Raw genomic sequence first — 20,349 nt, 5'->3', positions numbered from 1 at the left:
GTTGATGATCAAACTGACCACTTCTGCATTTTAGTCATACTTCTCTCTTTTTGTCATCTGTTTAGTTTCCTCCCAGAGAGTATAAAAAAAAATCACACCTAGTGTGAAGTGGGCGGTGGTCATCATAGTGATGGAAGCTCACTTCCAAAGAAAATTTATTTTTGGAAGTCCATAATCTTATTTATAGGTTATTAATGTCATCATGTGTCTCGCTAGCCAATCACAGTGCTGAATAGAGTCAGCCAATAGAGTCAGCCAATCACAGTACAGCTAACTGGGCCAGCTGGGCCAATCACAGTGCAGGAAACTAATACTAATGATGAGGTGTCCCAACCCCACTTATAGGGGCGGCTACACCGCCCAAAAAACAAAAAACGAGTAGTATTCAAATATGAGATATTTTTATACGGCTGTACAATACTTTAGGGTTTGTAAAACAGACCATACATGTCTGCTGCTATGGATCAGTGTTTCCCAAACAATGGGTCGGGGACACATTTTTTGGCTCACCCCCCCAAGGTCCCCGGACCCCTGGGTGTCCGGGGACCACTGGCCTAGTGGCCACTGGCCTAGTAGATGAGTCTCAGGGGGTTCTTCAGCAGCCACAGTAGTCACAGCAGTGGGTAGTACATCCAACCCACTGATGTTATTGCACATCAGTGCTAAACTTGTCTTTAATGGCATCCTGTGTGGCGAGTAGTGTGTAAAAGGTCAAGTAAAACAGTAATCTGAGTCATTATCAGGCAAAAAGGGGTAAGTAAGTGCCACTGCCAGGTCATCCAAACGTAATCACAACAAAACTATACCAGTCAACATCAAACGTCAAAGTAGGGTAATTCCATAAAATAGGCAAAATCCAGAGAATCAATCAAGCACAGCTCACAGTTTGGTGCACGGAAAACCAGTCTATCTCAAATACTGTACAATACAGTTAACCCAATTAAAGCCGGGAAGGTATCTGTGTCATACGTTTTCCAGAAAACTCTTAGGATTTAGAACATTGGTTTAGAACAGTGGTTCTCAAATATAGCAGATATACAATTGGAAAATATGTGCGCAATTTTTTTAACAAGTCTTCTCTTCTGGGGGTCCCTGGCATAAAACATTTTGAGATGGGTGGTCCACGGCCACCCATATACACACACACACACACACACACACACACACACACACACACACACACACACACACACACACACACACACACACACACACACACACACACACACACACCTAACTAACGTTAGACAGTACTAGACAATGTACTGTACTTGGCCCATCCCTCCGTCTCCAACAGAGTAGGAATGTAATCTGGACTGGCATGCCAGCCCAGCACTCAATCCTTCTATCACATGGGTTGGCCGTTTGCATTTTCAGAGCATGTTTATGTTAACAAAACGCATATCATGATGATTGAAAGAAGGCTTTAAACTAGCGACTGGAAGCATAAAGTATTTATGACAATGTTTATTACGGTAAGAAAATCAAGTCTAAAGTTCGTCAAAAACCCATCCGCTTGCATTGAGAGAAATTATTTCTGACACCAGCAGGGGTAAAATTGCGAAACTACAGGCCGTTCATTTGAACTGTCAATTGAACTCACTTCATATATGGACTCAATTTCAAAGCAGGAAGCTGCACCCTTAGTCACACCTAACCAAAGCACAGAAGAAAACGAGGTCAACAAAAAATCACACACACACAGACACGCTTGTGCAGTACCGGTTGGCAAGTGGGTACTTTGATATCAGTAGTACATACCAGCTGACGCACCAACGGGTGGGTCTTCCCCACAACGGGATGTGGCATTGATGACGCTACACTAACGATCCGGTGACGTAAGGGTCATACGTCACCGTGGCGGCGAAGGCTACTTAAAGCAGGTGTGCACCGATGCTGACGGAGTATATGCACCTCGTGTCATGTGACGTGTCACTGAGTTTGCATTAGTGGAGCGATGGCTAGCACCTATGAGAGGTTCAACCTGTACACTACACCAGAGAGGTTTTATATCGAGGCCTGTGACTATGGCTCCAACAATGTCCTTATCATTGACAGGGTGTCCACAGACATGACCCTCACAGTGAGGAGGGACCTTCCCCGCTTTGCCGTGGTGCGGCCAATATGTGGGATCATGGGGACTATTCGCCTGTTAGCAGGCATGTACCTCATTGTCATCACAAAGAAGAAGAAGGTGGGTGATCTCCTGAGCCGTGCCGTGTGGAAAGCCCTGGACTTCGATGTCATTTCTTATACAAAGACGGTACGACACCTGACAGACAACCAGACGCAAGTCAATAAGTTGTTTCTGACCATGATCAACAACGTCCTTCATACAGACAGCTTCTACTTTGCCACGGACTATGACCTGACCCACACTCTGCAGCGCCAGGTGAACGCCAGGCCAGAGTTCCAGAACATGAGCCTATTGGAGAGGGCAGACCAGCGGTTTGTGTGGAACGGTCATCTCCTGAGAGAGTTTCTTGCACGGCCGGAGTTGCACAGGTTTGCCTATCCAGTTATGCACGGCTTCGTCACCACCAAGTTGTGCTACATCAATGGGAAGGTCTTCGAATGGAACGTTGTCTCTAGGAGGAGCTGTTTCAGAGCCGGGGTTCGCTACTATGTCCGAGGCATCGATTCAGAGGGCCATGCTGCTAACTTTGTGGAAACGGAACAGATTGTGCGCTACAACGGAAGCAAGGCTTCATTTGTGCAGACTCGAGGTTCTATCCCCTTATATTGGTCCCAAAGGCCCAACCTCAAGTACAAGCCAAAACCAGAGATTAGCAACACAGTAAATCATTTGGATGGACTCCAGAAGCATTTTGACTCTCAGATTAGTCTCTATGGAAAACAAGTGATTTTAAATTTGATAGACCAAAACGGCTTAGAGAAGCCGCTGGAGCTGGCCTTTGACAAGATGGTGACCAGTCTGGCCAATGGCATGATCAAGTACATAGCATTTGACTTCCACAAGGAGTGCAGTCGCATGAGGTGGCACCGCCTGCAGAGCCTGGTGGGTATGGTGGCACCGATGCAGGATGAATTCGGGTACCTCCTGGTTGATGCCAATGGAAATGTGCTGCTTCGGCAGGAAGGAACCTTCCGTAGTAGCTGCATGGACTGTCTGGACAGAACCAACGTCATCCAGAGTCTGCTGGCCCGCCACTCGCTGCAGTCACAGCTGCAGAGGATGGGAGTCCTCCATGTGGGACAGCAGATTGAAGACCAGGCAGACTTTGAAAAGATCTTCAGGAACGCATGGGCGGACAATGCAAATGCGTGTGCCAAGCAGTACGCGGGTACGGGAGCCTTGAAGACAGACTTTACGAGAACAGGTAGGAGGACACAGTGGGGGCTGCTGATGGACGGCTGGACCTCGGTGATGAGATACTGCAAGAACAACTTCTCCGACGGATTCAGACAGGACTCCATCGATCTGTTCCTCGGCAACTACACCGTGGACGAGGCAGATCTGACCACACCCCTGAGTGATCCCAAAGGCCGGAAGTTTCTCACGTTGCCTATCCTGGTGGTAGCCTTCTCCATGTTTAACGTCAGCCTGCTTACGGCTGGCGACACGTGGACCGAGACCCTGCCCCACGCGTTGTTCTGGGGCACGGCCAGCGTGCTGACCGCCGGGAACATCCTGAGCGACGGAGTCGTAGACGTGCCCAGGTTGGTGCAGAACGAGAAGGAGGACTGAAATGTGTGCGTATGGAACGCAGCTGGGTCCTGTGGACCGGTGTTGCCAGATTTTGCGAGAAAAATAAGCAACCAGGTCTTATGAAAACAAACCCCAAAATAAGTGACTAGGCTACGCCTATTTGAAAATAGCTGATCTACTCACAACGTGTCGCGATGCGACATGTTGTGAGCTTGTAGCTCTGCTTGGAAAAAAAGGTGGTCTTTGCCGTGAAAATGTTTAAGAACCACTGGTTTAACAAAATTAGTAAACAAGCTCAAATAAGCAACTACACTTTAGAAACAAACCCATGCAACCCGCGGCAACCAATATTTACAAGCGACTTAACAGAACAATAAGCCCACGGTCGCTTATAATAAGCGGTCATGGCAACATTGCTGCAGACCTTTCCTTCTCTGCATACTCCGGTTCTTTGCTTTAGCCCCAGCATCAACGGGCCTGGAGCCTGTGCTGACTCACCCCAAGATGAGGGGTTGTTGGAGGTGTGAGAGTGAATGAGGCAGCATATCTGATGCCAACTAACCTCGCGTCAACAGGCTTTCCACCGCGGAGGAAAGCCTGGTATTCATTCTAAACTGGCCCGTGTGATCCGGTTTAGAAAGAAACAATCGTGTTCCGATGGTGTGTTCCGGTTGGTGTCGCATTGTTTTTGTTCCCCACATAATGCGAATCAATTAGTTTAGTCGCGCTAGTCGCGCTACGAGTTAGAATAAAAGATGGACATACCAAACGATTATTATACCAAAAGAAACAAAATGATTATACCAATTTAAACTAGGGGAATCATTTCATGGAGGTGCACGGCAATGATGACGTAAAGTTATTTCCGCTCCAACCATCCCAAAAATAGTATTGATCCCAGGCTAGATGCCAACACTCCCGACTCTATAGCAGGTCTCCCTCTTTTTAACCCTTTCTCCCACTCTGCTCCCGATTTATAATTTCTCCATGCCGAGTACGCAGACGTGGAGTAGCTCCCCTCGTGAAGTTCTTCAAGATACATCAGTTGGACTACATCACAATATTTTTTATTGACCAATAACCAGTCAGCTCCACATTTAGTACTAACACATCATTTAGCCTAATTTACCTTAAATTAAAATAATCACACCCAGTGTGAAGTGAGCGGTGCTATTTATGAGTTATTAATTTCATCATGCATCTCGGTAGCCAATCACAGCACGTCCTGCGAAGTGACGCACTTACATTTTTTACATTATTATTAATTTCATCATGCGTCTCGCTAGCCAATCACAGCACGTCTACGAAGTTTGAAGTTAATTTCATCATGTGTCTCGCTAGCCAATCACGGCACGTCCTGCAGAGTTTAGCCTATTATGGGCGTGTTTTCCACAGCATGGCGTCACAGCGAAAGACACATTTTCACGACGGAAAGAAAAACTTTCGCCACGGATGGGTCCTAAACCCTCTTATAGGAGCGGTTACACCGCTCAAAAAACGAATCTATAGGTAGGCCAACAACAAAAGCAAAAAGGACTTGTTAGCCAGTGGAAAAATAGCACAGAAGAATATGAATACTTTCTATGTTGTGATTGGTTGGGGGCAGTCTGTAGCCCACCCTCAAAGTGTACAGCAAATATGGTAACAACGTTTCTTTCTAATTATTGGATGGACAAAGACGCATGTTTTGGTGAGCTGAAAGCACCCTTGCCCTTGTCTACATCCAGCTCTGCTCCACTCCACAAAGCCAGATGCACTACGGGGAATTTTAACCACTATATTCCGCATGCAGCTTGATTTATTAAACAAAACAAAATTAAATGGTTGATATTTTTGTTTTTCCATTCGAAACATTTTAGAGGAACTCATTCATTATTACATTCATTATTATTTATGTGGTATAGCACACTCCAGTACTATTTGTGAACTTGAAAAGGGGAACTTGTGCAATGAGAATGGTAATAAAATAAAGAATTTTTCGAGCCCAGGAGGCATATGTTTTCTGATTCAAAACAGATAACACTACGCTGGAACAAAATGGATTTGGTGATAAAAGCATGAAATGAGGACAAAGTATCCTGAGGTTGCTTGAATGCATAATGTCCAATTTATGTTCCGTCGACTCGTAGCTACAAATGGTGTTTCCGTGCCAAAGAATTGCAGTTCTACAAGCTCACAAAGCGTAAAATGCAGATGCTTTAAGAAGTAGAGCAGCCTGACATGGGCGGTTGGAACGTGGCGCAAACCTGCAGAGTCTTTTTGAACCCCAAACCAAACAGCTGCATCTGATTGTAGTTCCCATTTTTCAGTGTGACTTTTAGGGGGGGAACCGAAGACACTTTAAAGCTCAAAGATCACAAAACCACGGGCTGTAAAAACCATTCAGTGGTGGTGGGAAGAACACACTGATCTCAAGTTTTAATAATCTGACTGAGCGTGTGTGTGTGCGTGCTCATGCATGTATGTGTGTGTGTAATTTATGGGCAAGTTCTTGTGTGTACATAATGTATGCTGTGACCGTGTGCATGCAGGTCATGTTGATCTTTACTGAGCAGACAGTGTGATTTACTGACTCTCACTGAGCAGCCCTCCAACCTATATAGAGCCTCTATAACCCAGTGGTTCTCAACCTGTGGGTCGGGACCCCCTGGGGGGTCCCCACATGATTTGGGGCGGGGTCCCCAGATGACAGTGAAGTGACAATTTAAGGTCTTTTAAGACCTTTTTAATACCTCAACAAAAAATACGAAAAGAAAAATCCCATTGCTGCATCAAACGTAATCAACAAAATATTCCATAAAAACTGGTCTAACATTGGCCAAATTGTCAAATAATATAAGAGGCGAGGCGTTGTGAGCTTGTAGATCTGCTATTTTCACAATATTTATCTGTGTGAACCAGGTCAAACAAAATGTAATGCCTCAACTCCTACATTCCAAGTGCTTATCAGGGGGGGGGGGGGGTCCCCAGTTCAAATATGATATGATGATCTTTTGGGGGGTCACGGCCTGAAAAGGTTGAGAACCACTGGTCTAACCCACTGTTTCCCAAACAGTGGGAACAGAGCGTTGATCAAAAATATATGCCTGAAGAAGACCTGCGCTATGTGGAGTGCCTATTTGTAGTTTAAAGCTGCAATGCATAACTTTCACGTTCCTACCAGGAATTTGAACCCGCGGGTCCTATGTCCGAGTGCCACGACGTTAAGCTATAAGGGACAGCTCATTTGAGCAGAGGATAATTTGACTTGCTATTTGATACTCCTATACTCTACCACAGGATATACACTTCTCAATAGAAGAGCAGGGAGACCAACTACAAGCACTGATTTTGTGTTCATTATATTTACAAATAGACAAACAAATAGCCTATACTGAGGATTTTACTGTGTAGAAATAGAAACAGATCTTCAAATCTTGAGCACGAGTGATATAATGGTACAAGATTGACAGATATAAATATAAAGTAACAGGACACAGTGTGTAGATTAAAGGACAGATTGACAGGCAGTGGAATGTATTATGTTTGCAAGCGGGAGGGAAGTATCTACTGTTGGAAATTAAACATCAGCTTCAGCCGCAGTCCTTTTAAATAAGCCATTTCTACCCAGCCAAACCTTTGCACACAAAACAAAAAAAACGCATCAACATTCCAGTCATTCTTTGTCGTTAAGAATGAATAATAAACACTTAATTGAAAAATATTGACACACTCGCCACATGCTTTCACATATGTGAGTGTTTATGACCATGCGGCTCCCCCACTAAGTCACACACACACACACACACACACACACACACACACACACACACACACACACACACACACACACACACACACACACACACACACACACACACACACACACACACACACACACACACACACAGACACACCTTAATGTTGGCAATCTGCCCAAGAGTTCCTCAGAGGCCCTGGATGGTTTGTCATCTGGCCTCTATCAGTCCCCGGCCTGACAGCTTAATCTGTGTCATTCAATCTCTCACATCAAAGAAAAAACACGGCAATTTAAACCTATTACACACACACACACACACACACACACACACACACACACACACACACACACACACACACACACACACACACACACACACACACACACACACACACACACACACACACACACATTGTGTGTGTGTAATACGCAAGTTGACATCAGCTGCAAACTGTCAAAACACTACTGTCTTTCCAATGTTGTGAAATATCCATCTAGCACCACAGTATCTCCAGAGAAATCATATCCACACTCATCAAGTAAGTCTTCAGACATTTGGTGTAAAGTAACACTTAAGCCCTGATGTACTTCAAATGGTGAAAAATTACCGATCTACAAGATCACAACGTGTCGCGTTGAATTTATAGATCTGCTTTCACTATTTTTGGAGTGGAAACCTTTCCCAAAATAGGGACGGCAGTAGCCGTAGATTACGACTCTCGTAGATGTATTTCATGATTCTGACATTTTCAATCTACGAGAGCCGTAGGGAACATCCCCCATGGCCAACTGGACTTTCAGCACCTAGCCTGTACGGTCTCCAAACATGTACGAATGCAAAAAGAAAGGTGTTTACCCTCTTGCCCCAAATGTCATTCTACAGCGTAATAGTGCAATGTAATAATCCACATTTTTCGATAAAGAAGTGTTTTAATCCCATCTGTCTTTTTTCCCCCTTGTTTACTTCCTGTTTACATTTAGTGTAATTCCGGATGCGCTTCGTCACTACCGCCCATTGGGAATCTCAGACAGAATCGGCCACAGACGGGATTAAAAAACGTCTTTATCAAAAAACATGGATTATTACATTGCACTACTATGCCGTAGAATGAGTTAACATTTGGGGCAAGAGGGTAAACACCTTTTTTTTGCATTTGTACGTGTTTGAAGAAGTATTGATGTGGTTAAATGAGGACAATAGACCACCACAACGAAACTTTTACTCTTTTTTAATTTTTATAGAACTTGAACTAGACCTTTGGAGCTGAACTGTGACCTCGACCTCTCGCCACTTCAAACCGCCAGCAACCTCGCAACGTCAAGGTCAGAAAAACCTCCCGTATCTCGCCATCGTCTCCCAACCTCGTGAACTGCCTGTTGATTGAAACCGTCCCTACCATCCCTGTTAGACTTCTAGAAGGTTAAAGTCACACAGTGTAACTTTTTCAATTAAACTAAAGTGATTTTGACATCTTTCACTGGTATATTTTTCATCCTGGGTAGGCATGTTTAAAGACCAGCTGAAATTAAAAGTGTGTTTTTCACACTTTTAGACAATATCCGTGGTCATAATGGGGATATAGTTAACAGCAGATCCACAGACATGTGGAAGAAAAAACTAAATCAATTTTTGAATGCTATTCTTTTAAAACATCTGGAAAATTAGGTTGGTTTTAAGAGCACTGTTTTAAATCTGTTAACTTCCTATTTAAAAAACAGAACTTTAAGTGTTACACTTGGCAACTATTACTTCCTATTTAAAAAACAGAACTTTAAATATTACACTTGGAAACTATTCATCTTCCTCAGCTCCTATCACATTATATTCCTCAAGGGTCAATACTAGGACCTCTTCTCTTCTCCTTATATATGCTTCCTCTTGGCTCCATTTTAAAGAAACATAGCATCCCTTATCACTGCTATGCTGATGACACTCAATTTTATTTAACAGTCACACCGAACGACACTTCCTCCATAAATAGACATTTTAATTGCCTCGATGACATCAAAGGCCAGCAACAATTTAGTTGTGACATTTGTAATGTGATTCAAATGTTTATCAGGGCGTCCTTGAAAAAGAGATCTTGCTCTCAATGGGTTTCACTGAATAAAGGAAAAAGAAAGAAAGAAAGAAAAGTTAGATGGCTACAAATTGTCTCCAGTTAAACCAAAGCAAAACTGAAATCATAATATTTGTCCCGCAAAAATCTGTCACTGGCCTAACAAACGCTCTAGGCCCCCTCTCTGCAAATGTGCACAACACTCAGAACTCTGTAAAAAACCTGGGGTGTTCATTTGGACACCTCCTTGAATTTTAATTAACAAGTTTGTAGGGTAGAGAAGGGTAGCTTTTATCAGTTAAGAACCATAGCTAAATTGAAGCCTGCTTTAACACACAAGGACCTGGAAACAGTCATCCATGCTTTTATCACCTCTCGGTTGGACTATTGTCTCTGTATCATGGGCTGACTCAGTCCACTCTCTCCCCTCTACAGATGGTGCAAAATTCAGCTGCCAGACTTTTGACTGGAACTAAGAAACAAGAGCACATTACCCCGGTTCTGGCCCAACTGCACTGGCTACCAGTGAAACATTGTATTGATTTTTTTTTTAAATCTTTTTGTTTTTAAAGCCTTACAGCCTTAGCCTGATTATCAGACTGAAGCTGCGTGGAGCTTCAGTCTGACATTGGCTCCAGTGCAGGCGATTACAAGGGGGAGGGGATTAGAATTTTGGCCTAAAGGTTAGAGGAGCGCCCTCGTTGCCGGAAGGTTGCCGGTTCGAATCCCCGGACCGGCAGGAAAAATCTGGGTGGGGAAGTGAATGTTCACCACTTCCCCAACACCGCTGAAGTGCCCTTGAGCAAGGCACTGAACCCCAACTGCTCCAGTGGAGCTGCTTAGTGGCCAGCAGCATAAGACTGTGGTTGTACTAGTCAGCTCCCAGGTTTTAATGTGTCTGTCTGTCTGTGTGTTTCTATGTGCAGGGCGTTGCTGAAAATGAGCACTTGTGCTCAGCTACTACCCTGGGTAAAAAATAAAAATAAAATCTTAAGGGATCCCCACCCCCACCTCCGACTCTCATTGGACAATACATTTTGTACAGAATAAATCCTAGGTTCACATTTACAACACCAGACCAAGAGGCAGTCCACTCAGAGAGTGGGCGGGGCCTATGGTCTGGAACCAGGCTATTACGGCCTTACTCTGCAGTACATTTCTGATCTGGTTACCGTTACAGCACCTCCTGGCCCCATGTTACTTACTGTAGGTCATCTTCCCAAAAGCTCCTTGCAGTTCCCCAAACAAGCCTCAAAACTAAAGGTGACCCGGCCTTTTCTGTTGCTGCCCCTACACTCAGGAACAATCTCCAGTCCAGCTCCACCATTGAAAAGTTTTAATCCACCCTAAAAACTCACCTCTTCTCCATTGCTTTTAGCTCAGTCTGAAGGGAACCTTATGGTCTACTTTGATCATTGAATGTATTTTTTTGTGTTTAAATTGTATTGCTTTTTATGTTCTTTTTAATTAGGCTGTATTTGTATGAGGTATTGCTTTTTATGTTTCTTTTACTATTCTACTATTCTTTTACTTTATAGCCAAGCTTTATTTCCTTATTCCGACGTCCTGTCAAGTCATTTTGATCGTAGTTAATCTACAACTATGTTGTATTTTATGAGGTCTTTATGATGTTATTTTGAATGGAAAGCACTTTGTCAACTTTTTAAATGTGCTATACAAACAGTGGTGGACAGTAACGAAGTAAATGTACTTGAGTACTGTACTTAAGTACAGATTCTGAGGATCTGTACTTTACTTGAGTATTACTCTTACTCTTACTTGAGTACATTTCCGAGACAAATATTTTACTTTTACTCGAGTACATTTCTAAGAAGGCTGTAAAGTACTGAGTACTATTAGGTTGGCTGTTTCTTTTTTCCACACTTCTGCTCTCACACTAGTATAGCATGTTTCTGGCTTCCCTCTCCGCTCGCCTCTTTGTTACATCTTGTATGGTTGTATAGGAGTAAAAGTATTTAGTTCTGGTTCCTCAGTCATTTCTATTTTCATTTTTATAGGTGTTTCTGCAGGCTTTGTATAACGTAGTGGTTCTACAAGCACATCAGTGCATGCAGTGCAGGTGGTTTCAGAGAGTTACTTCTCTGAAACAAGAGTTATGAGATCTACTTAAAGAGGCACTATGTAACTTTTTTTTAATTAATGAAATGTAATTTTGTCGAATCTGTATGTTAATACAATATAACTTATCCAATTGGGGCGGTTATATTTTGTCTCCCTGCTCTTCTATTGAGACATTTAGATTGTGTCAAAGGTCATGTCTCACCAAGACACAGGGTCTGACATGAATTGTGACCTGATGTGTCAGTATAGGAAATCAAAGGTTGTTTGTGTGGAGACCAAGCAAGTCGACTTGTCAGTCTGCCATCTTGTTTTGACAGGGTGAAGTTCACCGCTGTGCATGTCGGCGCCATCTTGTTTTGACAAGGTGAAGTTAACGGTTGTGCGTGTGGGTAGATATGAAACATCCTCTGCTCTCGTGAGAGCAGAGGATGTGGTCACAAAGAACAACATTTCTTGCAAACAACACCTGCCTCTCTGCAACCACCATCTCTGCAGGCATGGATGCCGATTTATGTTGGGTAGGGTACTCAAGTCACACACACATCAACCAAGTTTTAACCCCTTAATCAGAAATACCTGATGAATGTCAGTTGGAAACATTGTTCTTGCAATAAAATACTTTTTGGCTGTAAGTGAAGACAGTGTGCACGATCATCATTCTTTCCTGTCTCATGCACTGGCTGCCTGCTCCTATGCACCTGTCCCAGTAGGTGTGCAAAAGGACCTTTTTTTTTTACTACATTTATTTTCAAGTCATACAATTTGATTATTGGCTGATGATGAAACCATTACTGGTATAAGGACTTTGCAGATTACAGGGAGAGCGTTTGAATGACAGAAATCTGTTCACAATAACACACGGTATCAGAGCGGGTACATCATGCATCCTGTGCACGTTACAAAGCATCACACAATAGTCATCCGACCAACACATTTCCTGTGGGTGCTCGGCTTTCTCATTGGGTGCTCGGGCTCCCCGGCACCCACAGGATTGGCGCTAATGTCTGCAGGTCTCTGCACAAACATACACTGACTGAACAGAGGGAATATTCTGCTTTCTATGTCACCTGTAGTACATTAAGAACTGGAATATAATTAATGTGATCTGAGTGCAGCTTTGTCAGCGATGTGTCACTCATGTGTGACTCCTGTTATTTCCTCATGAGAAAATAATTCTCTTTTGAGGCACTGGGGTTCACACTGGTCCCGAGGAAGACTAAGCTGACCGCGCTTTTGTGGTGACCCACATCAGATCTGCTAAGTCCATCGAGATGTTTACTGTAAGTCCTTACAAAAAACACACCTTCTCTCTAACTCCTATCTAATGTTTTCTACCTTCTGTGTACATACTGTAGGTGTAAATGAACAATCTCGCTCTATGTCTGTCTCCTATATGCATGCATGTTATGTGTTTTATACATGTTTTTGTTTTTGTGTTTTTGTTCTTTGATTTGATGTATTGCTTTTCTTTTACCTGTGCAGCACTTTGGTCAACTAAGGTTGTGTGAAAATGTGCTCTATAAATACAGTTTGATTGATAAGCTAGTAACTCCCATCATGATGACTGACTATCAGATGACATTACCTGAGTCTCAGACACAGCATAGAATGTAAGGGAACTACTACTGGCAGTAGAAATGGAGTGCAGGAGGATCTGCCTCAAGCTCTTTTTGGCACTTCTCATATTTATTTTATTTACTACTTGTGTTGCACTATGATGTGGTTTGCACTGTCTTGTCCTGTCTTGCACCAGTCCTGTTGTAAACTGCGCTCCACTGCATCAAACCAAATTCCTAACATGTTTACATGTCATGACAATAAAGTCTTCTGATTCTGATTCTGATTCTGATTCTCTATAACAAGAAAACTAGTATCGGTATTTAACACAGAGGACATCATTGCCACTGCCGACGGGACAGTGCTCGAGGTAGTCGAGGACTTCAAAGGACTTTTACTTGTACTTTAAGTATTTTTAAAAGCATGTACTTTTGAATACTTAAGTATATTTAAAAGCGATTACTTTTTTACTCTTACTTGAGTAACATTTTGACTGAGCTACTTTTACTTGTAGTGGAGTAAATTTGACCAGGAGTATCTGTACTCTTACTCAAGTACTGGGGTTGAGTAGTTTGTCCACCTCTGTATACAAATAATAAAGATTTAGTCTGTTCCACTTTACCAGAGGCAGTATTTCCTTTAAATGCATAGGTGCTGTTACCTTTAAGAGTTAATACACACCTCCAAGGTGGTGACGTAATTACCTGCGCCACAGGTCTGGTGTTATTGTTCTTTGTTTGAAATAATAGGAGTGCTACTTGGCTCTTCAAAGAGGAATAAATCTCCGTTGTTTCTCTGCCTGCGGTAATATCATTTCCCTTTTACTGGCCACGCCCTTATTAGGCAAATGGCAGTTGTAACTGCAACTTGTATTCTTGGTTACTTCAAGCTTCAAGCCTTGGTTTGGGATCATGTCTCTCTACGGCATGAAGATTAACTGCTATAATAAACGGAAACTGATGTTCATCTTAATCCTCTTCTTTGTTACTGCCGGCATCATCATCACCATCAGAATATTCCAGGAGACGCACAAACCCATCCAGGAGACGCACAGACCCATCCAGGAGACGCACAGACCCATCAAGGACACGCACAGACCCATCCCGACCCCACGTCCGGTCCGAACCCTGTGTCCGTGCCGTACCGCTGCCCAGAGCATCACCCCTCTGAATAACACCAAGCACCTGCTGGTCTCGGCCTACATGGATCGCAGGGTGAAAGGCTGGGATGTACGCATCATTGGCATATTCAGGAGGGATTCAATCGTACCCCTTCACTGTGTTTTCTGTTGTAATGGCACATTTTCCATGCACAGCATGGAAAGGGCTAGCTTTGTACACCACGAAGACAACAGTTTTGGTTTTCCCTTTGAGACTATGGATGTCATGTGTTGGATCCCCGCAGGGTGCAAAGCGACCCACGTCACCCTGTCCATTCATCCGGACAGCATGGAAGCACTGCACGAAGCACAGCAGCAGATCTTTCTCCCTATAGGTAATTGACTTTTGTTTCGCTGACTTTTTGTGTTTTTCTCACACCTTAACTCATTTAGACCTGAGGCCGATTCTAAAAACGCCTTCTAAAACCTAACCTTTTTTCTGTTTTCTGAAAATGTTCAAATTCTTACTCAAAAAATAAATACAAAATGATGTTGCTATATATGTATAGCAACAACTAATGAGACAGAGGTGGCTCCCAGATTCAAAGGTATAACAACATATAGGTTACACCAGGTCTAAATATTAAAGGAGTAGTTCATCAAAAAAATTACTTATTTTCTATCAATTACACACCCCATGAAGCCTTGAATCCTGGAGTTTTTTTTTTTTTTTCCAATAATGTGATTACCGGCTGCGTTTCCGGTAGGAGACTCAAAAGAGACAAAACATTTTTTACCATCTAATTTTTGGCTTAGGAATGCGTCAAAAACTAAAACAAATCAGTAAATTCAAGGCTTCATGGGGTGTGTAATTAATAGAAAATAAGTCATTTTTTGGGTGAACTATACCTTTAATATGGGGAGAGATTTGTCTCAAAATTATTTGTGAATCCAATAATACCATGATGCACAAATATTCCATGATTTACAAATGTGTTTCCATGATTCACAAATATATGTTGCAATCTGCAAATTTGTGACTTTTGTAAATATGAATTTGTAATTTTTACAAAAAATTATTATACTTGTGTGTGCATTTATCATAAAATATAATTTGTATTAAACAATTAATTCCACCACTCATATCATAAGCAACAGATCACTTCTCCTCCATTTCATCATCAGATGTTGTACACGTATCATTTAGTTAGTTTCATACATCAGCATGATCAATACTGTTGATTAAATTACATTATTCAATTTTCATCATGTTCAGAATTACATCTGCCACTCTCCTTCATTACAGTCAAGATCGTCTTTCTTGACCCCCCTGTGGTTTTGTAATGGCCCAGTACTTTCCCCATATGAGTGTGTCTCTGTCTCACCAAAAAGAGAAGTGTATGTGCTTGTGGTTGAAAACAACTTTATTACAAGATAAGTTACTGGCAGGAACTTAGCTAGATTTCTTCACCATTCTGAGGTTTGATGGCTTTCACACAGAACAGTGTTGTCTGGCATGTTGGAAGTTATTGTGTCTAGTCAGGAGTTTTTACTTCACCAAAACTGCACAGAGCTGGCTGACAATTTCAATCTCGATGTCTGGCTTGTGAGCTGAACAGAATTTTCAAGTTCTATGCAAGGCCACAATGTACGTGCCATTTACGTTTCTGTATGACAGAATGGAAAGCATTCTAAAAAATAAGAATATATGGTATGGGGTCCCTGCTTCAGCTAAGGGGTCCTTGGCCCAAAAAATGTTGAAGACCCCTAATCTACATAAAAGCAGAAATGCGCCATCCAGGCACGCAAACCTATCCATATTTCCACCACTTTTTGTTTGTTCGTTTCAACTCAAAACAAAACAAAACACGGTAATGGCGGCAGCAGGAGAACTTGAGCCTGATCAGCAGCTGAATCAGCCTGACAAACAAACCGCCATGAACACCCCATGGCCTTATCTGAAGTCCATGTTATAAAAAACGCACACACAGACAAAAAACAAAGCATGCATTTTCAAATGTCAACTGCGTTTTGTTTACCGAAGACAAACTACATCGCTTACAAGTTTCTATAAATTAATTGTGAAAGCATTACAGCAATGCATTGATATATACTGTATGTATGTATGTATGTATGTATGTGTATATATATATATATAAAATACATGTACTTCTACTTTAACTTTTACTTGCACTTAAGTATTTTTAAAGTATGTACTTTTGAATACTTAAGTATATTTAAAAGCAATTGCTTTTGTACTTTTACTCAAGTAACTTTTTTTTTACTTCTGTAATCCTGTGATGTGACAATAGTTCTGATTCTAATTCATAGGTAACCAGGAGAGCAGCGGGACAGAGGAGATAAAGCCCCAGTTTAACTTCACAGTCTGCATCTCCACCCTGTACGGAGACTACAACAACGTGCTTCAGTTCACACAGGCGTTAGAGATGTACAGGCTGCTCGGCGTGGGCAGGGTGGTGGTCTACAACACCAGCTGTGGTCCAGATCTCGACCGCTTGCTACACAGTTACAGCCAGGAGGGTTTGGTAGAGATGGTTCCCTGGCCTATAGAAAAGCATCTCAAGCCATCGCGGCAGGGATGGCATTATCTAGCGGGTGAAGGGGATCTGCACTACTTTGGCCAGCTGACCACACTCAATGACTGCATATACAGATACATGGACCTCTCTCGCTATGTCTTGTTGCATGACATAGACGAGATTATAGTACCGTACCATGAACACAGCCTAATGGCTCTAATGGACCGGCTCCAAAAGCAGGAACCAAAGGCAGGGGTGTTCAATTTTCAGACTCATTTATATCCAAGTTTTCACTTTGAGCCCAGTGGGAAGTTCCACCTGCCCCAGTGGGAAGGGGTGCCAGGAACAAATATTCTGGAGCACATCTACAGGGAAGATCAGGTACTAAGTTCTGACCTCTACCGCTACAAGATGATAGTTCAGCCAAGGATGGTGGAGCAGACATCGGTGCACGCGGTGCTCAAAAACTTCGGGAGTACGTTCTTGGTCCCTTCGGATGTGAGTCAGGTCATTCACGTCCGCAATCAAACGCATACCGGCCAAAAGAGCAAAGAGGAGCTGCATGTTGACACCAGGCTGTGGGATTTTCATGAAAAGCTGATCCCCAGTGTGGACAAGGCCCTAACAAGAATAGGGATGCTGAGGATAAAAGCATTGAGATGATAGAGCATGGGATGCAGCTGCACAGACTAACACATACAGCAAACAATCTTAGATTAGCTTGTCTGCTTCTCCGTGTGCTGCTACCTTGTCGTGGTGGGGAGGCTTGCGTGGCTCCGTGACTCAGAGGGCTATACCGACGGGGGCTCATACCCCCAGCAGGTTCAACCAAGCCGGGCAGGTTTCTATAGGGTAGAGGCTGGACGAAAAGTAGCAACTGGCCCTTCAGGTTGGAAAATATGTGATAGCATTGCAGCGGTGGTTTCTGTGTGCTAATAGCACTCCATTCATAACCCCATACCAAGACACACTTTTCAAAAATATTGATAGAACCGAATGAGGCATTGTTAAAATTAGCAACTCTAGAAATGTCATCGGTTACTGGCAATATATTTTGTTGCCAGTAACAAGATGTAGGCCTACTTCTGCTTTCATGAAAGATGTATGTAGATGAATATGAATTTGTGTGTGTGTATATATATATATATATGTATATACATATGTATATAGGATATATATTTTGATACTGTATATAATTGAAGAGTATTTTTTATAAGAGTAGTGTGAAGCACATAAGTCAGCTAGTAAGTAATTATATAACTCACAGATATAAAAGGGGTGGGAGTTTATAAGTTTTACTTCTTCTCATTCCTTTTTGGATATGTTTCGATCACTTTCTCTATTTTCTTTTCTTGTTTCTTTTTTGCTATATTTTAATCTGATATTCATTTTAATGTTTTTCTTTGTGATTTCGAAAGTGCAAAAAGTTTTTATTAACATATTCGAAATAAACATGACTAAACTAAAGTTAAATTAAAGATGTTAAGGCCAGTCCAACTCCACACCAATGCAACTCGTCGCAACTTGCAGCCATGCAGTTGTAGAAATTTCAGCCTTCTGGATTGACCAGTTGTAGTAGGGCACTTTAGAGGCTCCGTGAGCACCCCAAAAACACATCTCTGTAACCTGTTTTTTTAGGACCCTAAAGGTGTCTAGTTATGATTTCTTCTTGTTGCCGTTGTCAACTAATGTCCCATGGGGTTTATTTTTAACCATTTCTGACACCTACCCCCAACCCAAACCATAACATGGAGATAACAGAGAATACCATAACTCTTGAAGTAAACAACATACAGCGACAAATGAACACATTTTTCTATATCATTTTGACCCAAGGAATTCATTAAAGTGGTTATTTTAAAGATTCAAGCACATCTTGACTCTATTTCAGGACATTAACAGCCAAAAACTAGCAGAAAATGTTCAAATCACAATTATCACATTTATATTTCTCTTTGTACTAAACTTTTAAGGTGTATTCTTTTTTACCACATGTTTTTTAGGACCTTTATGGTGTCTAGTTAAGATATATTCTTGTTGCCCTGGTCAAATAATGGCCCATGGGGTTCATTTTAACCCTTTCTGACACCTATTCCCAATCAAACCATAAAATGGAGATAACAGAAAATGCCATAACTCTTGAAGTAAACAACCTACAAAGACAAATGAACACATTTAGTCTATATCATTTGGACCCAAGGAATTCATTAAAGTGGTTAATATTGAGATTCAAGCAAATTTTAACTCTATTTCAGGACAGAAACAGCAAAAAAGCTGAATATTTTGAAATCACATCTATATTTCTCTTTGTACTAAACTTTTAAGGTGTATTCTTTTTTACCACATGTTTTTTAGGACCTTTATGGTGTCTAGTTAAGATTTATTCTTGTTGCCCTGGTCAAATAATGGCCCATGGGGTTCATTTGAACCCTTTCTGACACCTATTCCCAATCAAACCATAAAATTGAAGTAAACAACCTACAGAGACAAATAAACACATCTTTCTATATCATTTGGGCCCAAGGAATTCATTAAAGTGGTTAATGAAGATTCAAGCACATTTTTACTCTATTTCAGGACAGAAACAGCAAAGAAAATAGCAGAATATTTTGAAATCACATCTATATTTCTCTTTGTACTACATTTTTAAGGTATATTCTTTTTTACCATATGTCTTTTAGGACCCTAAATGTGTCTAGTTAAGTTTGAATCTTGTTCCCCTGGTCAAATAATGTCCCATGGGGTTTATTTTAACCCTTTGTTACACCTATTCCCAACCCGAACCATACAATGGAGACAATAGAAAATACCATAACTCTTGAAGTAAACAACATACAGAGACAAATGAACGCATTTCTATGTATAATTGTGACCCAAGGAATTCATTAAAAAGTGGTTATTATTAAGATTCAAGCAGGTCTTGACTCTATTTCAGGACAGAAACTGAAAAAAATTACAGAAAATTGTCAAAATGTCACATCTATATGAATCCTTGTATTAAATACTTAAGGTGTATTCTACTTTACCCCATGTTTTTAGGACCCTTATGGTGTCTAGTTAAGATTTATTCTTGTTGCCCAGGTCAACTAATGTCCCATGGGGTTCATTTGGTGACCATTTTAAATCGATGTCCTCAGGAGTGGCGTTTTCATATCTGAACCAGACAACGTACAAAGACAAATAAACCCACTTTTTCATAGAATGTTTACACCAGGAATCTAATGGAAAGGTCACTGACATGGAACAACCATTCTTTATTGGTGAAAAACACACACATATCAAATTCTGGCTTATATTTAGGCATAATATAACTTTCTTAAATAATCAAAACACAATTTCACTGATCAGTATCATCCATCTCATCATCAAACTCCATCTCATCCTCTTCCTTCTCATCATCATCATCATCATCATCATCATCATCATCATCATCACTGATGACACCAGCAGCCAACAGGTCAATGAGAGATAGGGGCAGAATTGGCCCACAAGACCAGACAGGCTCCAAAATCCCTCCTTTCGTCTTCTGCCACCATGACCATCATCGTAGGATTTAGGCCTACAAAAGATTGGCTCAGCTGCTCGCTTGTAACAGGTCACTC

At 41.8% G+C, this 20,349-nt stretch overlaps 2 protein-coding genes across 3 annotated transcripts; both read left to right on the top strand.

Moving 5' to 3' along the window:
- Window positions 1-1,957: 1,957 nt before the first annotated feature.
- On the top strand, window positions 1,958-3,709 carry LOC308083031 (phosphatidylinositol-3-phosphatase SAC1-B-like; the record flags this gene model as incomplete). Its single annotated transcript, XM_080425132.1, has 1 exon — window positions 1,958-3,709. One exon carries the CDS (start codon window positions 1,958-1,960, stop codon window positions 3,707-3,709), a length of 1,752 nt encoding a protein of 583 aa, XP_080281258.1.
- An 8,891-nt stretch (window positions 3,710-12,600) lies between these two features.
- On the top strand, window positions 12,601-18,886 carry LOC308083035 (glycosyltransferase family 92 protein F13G3.3-like). Of its 2 annotated transcripts, XM_080425141.1 has the most exons (3): window positions 12,601-12,831; window positions 14,121-14,602; window positions 16,539-18,886. In XM_080425141.1, exons 2-3 carry the CDS (start codon window positions 14,311-14,313, stop codon window positions 17,408-17,410), a joined length of 1,164 nt encoding a protein of 387 aa, XP_080281267.1. In that variant the 5' UTR covers window positions 12,601-12,831; window positions 14,121-14,310; the 3' UTR covers window positions 17,411-18,886. The 2 variants fall into 2 exon arrangements, with proteins under 2 accessions (XP_080281267.1, XP_080281266.1); XM_080425140.1 differs by lacking the exon at window positions 12,601-12,831 and having other exon boundaries at window positions 14,047-14,602.
- The last annotated feature ends 1,463 nt before the right edge of the window (window positions 18,887-20,349 follow it).

Source organism: Gymnoscopelus braueri, assembly GCF_963280865.1.
Source record: "Gymnoscopelus braueri genome assembly, chromosome: 3".
NCBI lineage: Eukaryota > Metazoa > Chordata > Actinopteri > Myctophiformes > Myctophidae > Gymnoscopelus > Gymnoscopelus braueri.
Note: the sequence above shows the minus strand (reverse complement) of the source record. Positions and strands in the feature narration are given on the sequence as shown.

Bases quoted from the DNA above. Each gene is read 5' to 3' on its own strand.
- LOC308083035 (XM_080425140.1), top strand. From the start codon at position 14,068: ATGTTCATCTTAATCCTCTTCTTTGTTACTGCCGGCATCATCATCACC. The intron at 14,603-16,538 runs GTAATTGACTTT...TCTAATTCATAG, and splicing joins GCAGATCTTTCTCCCTATAG to GTAACCAGGAGAGCAGCGGG.